The 8,428-nt window shown below is 37.0% G+C and overlaps 1 gene segment (V, D, J or C); it reads left to right on the top strand.

Moving 5' to 3' along the window:
- The first annotated feature begins 5,144 nt into the window (after positions 1-5,144).
- Positions 5,145-5,592, top strand: LOC102819706. The segment is given in 2 exon segments: positions 5,145-5,190; positions 5,276-5,592. Coding segments are annotated over 2 exon segments (363 nt in total).
- The last annotated feature ends 2,836 nt before the right edge of the window (positions 5,593-8,428 follow it).

Genomic DNA, 8,428 nt, shown 5'->3' on the forward strand with positions numbered 1-8,428 from the left:
TCAGTCTAGACAGGTCTTGAGCTCTGAAATAGTTGCCTCTTAAATGCACAAATATGAAAGGTCTATTGACTTAAATATTATATATGTACTCCAAAGCACCACCTAATAATCACTTCTCTTCTCTTCTGCTCTGTCATTCAGAATCACATGAGAACACCGATACCTCCCTATGAATAGGGGCTGGAGAACCCTCTTTTTGTTGGCAGTGACTACAGGCAAAAATGTCCCCAGACACAGAACTGTGAGTGCCTTTCACCCTACATTTTCCCCTTTCCACAGGTATCCACTATCAGGTCTGGTTGTGACAGTATAGAGCTGAAGTGAGAAAGCCTGGGGCACAAATGAAGGTTTCCTCCAAAGATTTAGATTACACCTAGTATATGTGCTGTATTTGGCAGACCCCTGGCAAAGATCTGAGTATATAAAATGGTTGAATACAGACAGTGGTTGAAATAATCTACATCCTGAAGTTCCATTGTAGAGTCATCATACCCAGGTGAATCTTCACAAGCACAGCATACATGAAAATAAATGATGAACTCTAAGTACATTGCTTGTTATTACTGTGAGAGACATAGAGTGATGATATCATCCTGGGTGTGTTAGAAACCCAGAGGAAGAAAGCATCTGTGATGTGAGAGGTGACGATAGGAACAATTAGGCTGCAGACTGTCTAACTTTGGGGTTGAGCAATTGAGGAAGTTAAATAGAATAATTTACTATATACAAATGGCCTATAGGCAAAATTCAGAGAGACACGTAAAGCTCAAATTTCTTCATATTTTTCTCCTACCAATAGTTTTACAACTCCCACCTAACACCTTTTTTTCTGATTGGTCTTGGTAAAAGCAGTTGGACAAACATGGTAAAAAAAAACATAATCCAGTTGTGAGTGATATTTAACAGGGCTCATTATGATTGTAAAATCTTAGAACTCTAATTTAGGTATAAAATAAGCCATCTCAGAAGCAGGATATAGAATCTCATTACCAACAATGAAGAAGAGGTACCAGTGGAGATTGTGTTGGCACCCCAAGATTCATTCAACCTCTTTGGTCCAGGGATATAAAGTTCTAACATTGGAGGAGTGGCAATACCAGAAACTAAAGCCTTATCACCAGATAGAAAATGGACTTCCCAGTCCATAGGGCAAGTAAAACTAAGTGTCCATGGGCCACAGGCTTGCCTGTGAAATGCAATACCTCCAAGCTCTTAATTGGGAAACTAGCATTGTCAGCACTTCAAGCTCCCCAGGTGCTCCTTGGAAATGCTATACAGAGTGGGATGGATCAGAACTGACTCAACAGCTCTCAACAGCAACAACAACAGGCTTACTGACATACAGAGTTAGAGCTGAGTGTCTTCTGACTGGGGCTTAATTGGAGTGCAGTGTCCTTTAGGTTTTAATCAGCAGAGCTAAAGGAATTTTGCAACATTGCTTGAGATTGGCAAAGTCCAGATCAAGGAACCTTGAGCAGACAAAAATGTCCTATGCCAGACAGCAAAGCCATTTGAACTGCAAACTTGGTGGTTCAAGCTCACCAGCTGCTCCTCAGAAACCCTACACAGGGTTGTTATGGATTGGGATTGACTTGACAGCATTTAACAACATCAACAACTACATAGTCATTGTTGAGAAAATTCTGTCCTGACTAAAAAAAAGTATGTTCTGAGCATTTCTATCCCTGAATTACAATCAGTTAACTTCCTTAATAAGCCCCATAACTTTGAATATGGTTTTTGTGTTTTGTGTGGCAACAGCAATAAAATATCAAACCTAACAACTAAGAAGTAGAGAGCTCTGTAGGAATGAAAGTTGGTGAAAAATAGGATAAAGAAAATTGAAGGTATGTCTAACTTCAACCCAGAGGAATTGGCTTTGGGCTGATGGGCAGTTTGATTCCTTTCTTGCCTGTTTGTGAAGACAAAGGTAAGGTACTGACTCTTATTCCATCTTTTCCATGGGAGTTCATTTTTGCTCAACACACTATGGAAATATTTATATTTTTAGTCATGAATGAATTTTTTTTTCCAAATATAATTTATGTCTTTTTATCTGTTCATGTAGTAAATAGTATATGTATATATGTGCACATGACTCTATGCATACATGAATGTCCTGGAGTGGAGTGGTGATGTGGGTTTGATTAAGTGCCATGTTGTTAATGTTGTTAGGTGTCACTGAGCTGTTTTTAACTCTCCACATACACCAGAACAAAAGGGTTGCCTTTTCCTGCACAATCCTCATAATTGATGTTATATTTGATCCCATTGTTGCAGCCACTATGTTTAAAGGTCTTCATACATTTTTATGATCTTACCAAGCATAATATCCTTTTTCAGGGGCTTGTCCCTCCTGCTAGTATGTCCAAAGTATTTGAGATGACATTTCACCATTCTTGATTCTAAGGACTATTGTGGCTGCACTTCCAAGACAGAATCATTAGTTCTTTTGTTAGACGATGGCAATTTCAGTATTCTTCAACAACACCACAATTCAAATACATAAATTCTTCTTTGCTTTTCCTTATTAAATGTATACCTTTCATAGTATAAGGTTATTGAAAAAGCCTTGGATTTGTGAGTGGCCATCTAAGGTGCACATATTAGTCTCTCCACATTCAGAAAAAATATGAGTGAAGAAAATGTAAGACATATGGAAATAACTAGTCAAATGGAGTAATAGTCATAGAGATCAGAAGTATTAAATGTTGCCCAGCTACCACTGACTGCTCAGAATGACCTGCATAAAAAGGTCCACAATATAGTAAGAGAAGATTACTCTCTAGATAAAATTCTAAATCATAAAAAATACCTTGCTTACTAGTCAAATAGAGACTGGTGGGAACCCTGAGACTGTGGCCCTTATTCAATTTTCACCTTTGACCTATGAAGAACCACCAAAAAAGAGGATAATCTCCACTTAGAAATGACAAGTATGTGAGCTGAGAATGCTGCAATAAATTATTGTGAGAGATCAAGACAGGGAAGACAGTATGAACCCAGGCAATGAATAACCCTGCAGAGAGGCGACTGCCTGCAGGGGGCACACAGAACCCACTGAAAATATGGAGCAGATGCAGGGCATTTGGTCATGCTTTCCTGCAGGCTAAGGAGTTTCTTCTTAGGGATAAGCAGGAGGGAACTCTCTTTTCTGTAATAATTTTTATGACAAGATTTGTTCTGGTGCTTCCCACAAATGCTTCACTCCCCATCTTTTGAGTAAACCTAAAATAATAATGTTAAGGTTTAGATTTTCATGCCAACATTAGATGACAAAAAGAGAAGAGATTGTTCAAAAGCTACAATCTATAATTAAAAGTTTATGAAAAGCATTTATTGTAATGAGAAGGTCTGGGGAACTTATCTTTAGATAAAAATTTCTCAGTCATCCACAAAGAATACCAGTGTATGTATCATCAAGTATTTCTTCATCGGTGAGTTTAAAATATGTTGTTGAGAGAACGTATTTTATTTCTCCATATTCAAGAGTCTGCTATTTCCCCACACAACAATTCTGAAATCTGTTTTAATAAAATATGGGATTTTTGTGTAGGTCTTGTTATTATTGGTGATTGTTCAATTTATAATAGAATTTCTCAACGAATATTGTATTGTAGGTCAGAAAACTAAATCATTTCCTTAACACTGAGGTAGACCATGGAATTAGGAAGGAAAAGTATGTCAAGGAAAAGTGTACATAACCCAGATGTCTGGAGATTGGCATCACCTTTCTTTGGCTCTCCAGAGCTGTCCAGACCCAGAACTTGAATGTTTTGAACAAATTATTGAGTAAGAAATAGGAAATTGGAAATGTTTTTTGCAGAAGTATGTATCTCTTTTATTTCTAGCTTGTGAGAGTTTATATTGTGAATAAACAATTAATTTTACCACACATTTTTTGTGTTTATTGAAAAGGTCACAGATTTTCCCTTTATTCCATTAATGTGACAATTAAAATTGATTGATGTTTGAATATTAAACCAACCTCATATTTATGGATTAAACCCAGTTGGTTGTGATTTATTATTCTCTTTATATATATATTGGTGGATTTAATTTACTAATATTTTGTTTAAAACATTGTGTCTATGTTCACAAGAATTATTAGTGTGTACTTTTATTTCAGCTCTGGTAACATAGTGGTTACAAATCAGGCTGCAAACCGCAAGGTCAGCAGTTCGAAACTATCAGCTGCTCCACGGGAGAAAGATTAGTCTTCTGCTCCTGTAAAGATTTACAGCCTTGGAAACTCTGTTCAGGGTCGCTATGGGTCAGAACCAACTCGAGGACACTTAACAACAACAACAACAACTTTTATTTCAAAGTTTTGATAACAAGATTTTGCTGGACTCATGAAACAAGTTGTCTATTTTAGAATAGTTTGTATAGAATTGCCATTATTTTTCATTGAATGTGTGATAGAATTCACTAGGAAAAAATATTGGATTAAAATAAATAACTTAGTGTATATCTATTTTTTTCAGGTCATAATTCAATCTCATTAAAATGAGTTGACACAGTGGCTAAAGCTTAGGAATGTGAGGGTTGCAAGACCCAATAATGTTTTCATCTCTTGTACATAGGATCAATATGAGTTGGAACTGACTTGATGATAGCTCAGAACAACACATTTCACTCTAACAACTCAACCAAGATCAAGTAGTGTCTACTCATTGTCATATCCAAAGAAAAACCTTAATTTCATACCTCTTACACTTATTTATTCCAATCTTCCATTAAGAAATTGTAATGACACATGAAACAAGGTTGTCTCCTTCACAGAGTTCTTCAGTTGGAGGGGCTCCACACACTCAAAGTTTAGGGATATAGTAGAAATTCCAAGTCCCCAAGTAGTACTTGAAAAATCAAAATCCATGTTAGCATCTTTAGCATTTCTTGCTTGTTAGACTGTTGTGTCTTTTAAATAATTTAAAAATAAACATGTTCCTCAGGTGGGTCCCATAGCTAAGTCTTAAATAATCTGCCTCATGAATATGCAAATACATGAAGTTCACAGCATCATGAAAATGTAAATTCTCAGGTATCTACTATGTCAAATAACTATATAACTCTGTTCCAGAACACCAACCAAGAACAACAACACTCCTTTGTGGAAGTTCTGAGAAAACAGCTCTCTAAACATGGACTGGATCTGCAGAACACTCTTGTTGGTTGCAGCAGCTACAGGTAAAATGTTTCTCAATCCCAGGGATGGGGAAGGCATTTTGGGTAGTCAAGGCAAATTTCAGCCATCCCAATCTGCTCTCAACAGGCAGTCACTCCCAGATCCAGCTAGTACAATCTGGAGCTGAACTGAAGAAGCCTGGGTCATCAGTGAAGATCTCCTGCAAAGCTTCTGGATACACCTTCACTAGCTATGGCATGCATTGGGTGCGGCAGATCTCTGGACATGGGTTTGAGCATATAGGATGGATTAGTACAAACAATGGTGCAACAGGCTATGCAAAGAAGTTCCAGGGCAGAGTCACCATTACCATGGAAACATCCGCAAGCACAGCCTACATGGATCTAAGCAGTCTGAACTCCGAGGACACGGCCATGTATTACTGTGCAAGATACACAGTGTGATAACCACATCCTGAGTGTGTCAGAAACCCTGAGTGAGAGAAGACAGCTGTATTGAATTTAGAGATGAAAAAGAAAATTAGACTGCAGGCTGTAGCACTTTATGATTGTTGTTGTTGTTAGGTTCCATGGAATAATTTCTAACTCATAATAACCCTATACACAACTGAACAAAACATTGTCTGGGCCTGAACCATCCTCACAATTGTTTTTATATGTGAAACTATTGTTACTGCCACTATTTTAATCCATTTTGGTGGGAGACTGACTTTCCACTTTACCAAGCATGATGTATTTCTCCAGGGACTTGTCCCTCCTAATAGTATGTCAAGTATGAAAGATAAAATCTTGACATCTGATTCTCAGGAGCATTCTAGATGTGTTTCTGTCAATACAGATTTGTTTGTTCTTCTGGAAGTCCACAGGCCCCTAAAACACTCTAATGCAAATGAATCAATTAATGGTTTTCCTCACTCATTGTCCAACTTTCACATACATATGAGACTACTAAAAACACCATGACTTGTTTCAGGAGCACATTAGTCATCAAATTGATATATCTGCTCTTGAACACTTTAAAGACTTCAGTGTATCAGACATGTCCAATGAAATATGTCCTTTGATTTCTTGACTGTTGTTTCCATGAGTGCTGATTGTGGGATCCAAACAATGTGGTGTTTTTAAAGACTTCAATATTTTCTCCATTTATCATGATCCTGTTTGTTACTACTAGTGTGACACTATAGGATAAACACTGGACTGCAAGGTCTGTTTGAACCACAAAGTTGGTGATTCTAATTCAGCAGCTGCTCATCAGAAACCCAATACAGAGTAGCTATGTGTTGGAACTAATTCAATAGTATTTGTCATTGTTAGGTGCCTTCCAGTTGGCACTGACTCATAGTGATCCATGTAGAACAGAATAAAACACTGCCTGGTGCTGTACAAACCTCACAATCGTTGCTGTACCTGAGCCCATCACTTCAACCACTGTACCAATCCATTTCATTGAGGTTCTTCCTCATTTTCTCTGACCTTCCTTTTTTAGCCAAACATGATATCCTCCTCCAGTGACTGGTCCTTCCTGATATTATGAAGTATGAGATATGAAGGCTGGCTCTCCTGGATTCCAAGGAGAACTCTGGCTGTACTTCCAACACAGATCTGTTTGTTATTTGGCAGTCCATGGTACTTTCAATATTCTCCTCCAGCTCCATACCTCAAATGCACCAATTATTTTACAGTCTTCCTTATTCACTGTCCAACTTTCTAATGCATATGAAGTTATTGAAAAAAATATGGAATCCTTCAATGTCATAAGTTGTAGTTTAATTTTTTTGGTCAGTTCCCACAACTGATAATAATTATTCCCTTTGGTTTTCTAACTACATTTCTATGCACATTTCATTATAATATTTGACTGTGTCTTCTCAAATTAACTTTTTAAATTTTCTTTCCATTCTTGTACCTCTTTGCGTCTTCTAGATACTATTACACCTCCATGATGAAGATCACGTTTCAGACGCTCTTCTGATATGCATTTTGTTCTTTTTTGTCTTTCTTGTGTTCTTAATGACCTTTTACTTTCTTCCTGCATGAAGTTCCAAATATCATTCAACAGTTTTCTGGTCCTCTTTCTTTAGTGTCTAATGCATCAAATTTGTTCTTCAGATGATCTCTAAATTCAGGCGGGATATACTCAAGGTCATATTTTGGCTCTCATGGACTTATATTAATTTTCTTGAGTTTCAGCATCAATTTGCATAAGGTCTGTTCCACAATCTACTCCTGGCCTTGTTTTGACTGATGATATGGCACTTTACCACCATCTCTTTCCAAAGATGCAGTCATTTTGATTTCTGTTTATTCCAGCTGGTTAGGTTCATGTGCATAGTCGTCTTTCATACTGTATATTAAAAAAAAATTACTTTCAATAAAGTAGTCATTGGTCTTGAAAAAGTCTATCATGCAATCTCCAGGATCATTTATCCCTCAAGGCCATATTTCCCAACTATTGATCCTTTCTTTAGGTTTTGTACCTTTGCATTCCAATCATCAGTAATTATCAATACATCTTGAGTGCATCTTTCTTCAATTTCAGACTGAAGAAGTTGGTAGAATTCTTCAATTTCATCCTCACTAGCTTTATTGGTTGTTCAATAATAGTGATATTAACTGATCTTCATTGTAGGATATTAATGGATATTTTCCTATCACAGAGAGTGTTTTACTTCATGACTGATCTTGGTATATTCTTTTCAATGATGAATGTTATGCCATTCAACTTCAATTTGTCATTATCGATATCATAATCCATGTGACTGTCAGATTCAAAATGGCCAGTCCATTTCAGCTCATTAAGGCCTAGAAATTATGTGTTCTATTTCACTTTTTTCAATTTCCACTTTTCTTTGATTCATGCTTTGTACTTTCCATATTCTGATTAGTAATGGCTATTTACAGCTGTTGGTCTTCATTTGAGTTGTGTGTCATCTACAAATGAAGGTACCAAGGGCTTTATTTCATTTGCATCATCAAGGTCAACTCTACATTGAAGAAAAAGGTCTTTCCCAGTCACATTTTGCAGTCCTCGTGTGGTGCTGTGGGGTAATGCATTAGACTGCAAAGTAGTTTGAACTACAAGGTCAGTAGTTCAAGCTCACCAGCTGCTCCTTGGAAACCCAATACAGGGTCACTATGGGTCGGAACAAACTCTATGACACTTCATGACAACAATAACAGTCGCAATTAGAATGACTTCCATCCTGAAGAGCTTCAATCCTGCACTATATCCTACAATATTCTGATACTCTTTATCATGTTTCAATATTCAATAATC

The sequence above is a fragment of the Chrysochloris asiatica genome, unplaced genomic scaffold (assembly GCF_000296735.1).
Source record: "Chrysochloris asiatica unplaced genomic scaffold, ChrAsi1.0 scaffold00260, whole genome shotgun sequence".
NCBI lineage: Eukaryota > Metazoa > Chordata > Mammalia > Afrosoricida > Chrysochloridae > Chrysochloris > Chrysochloris asiatica.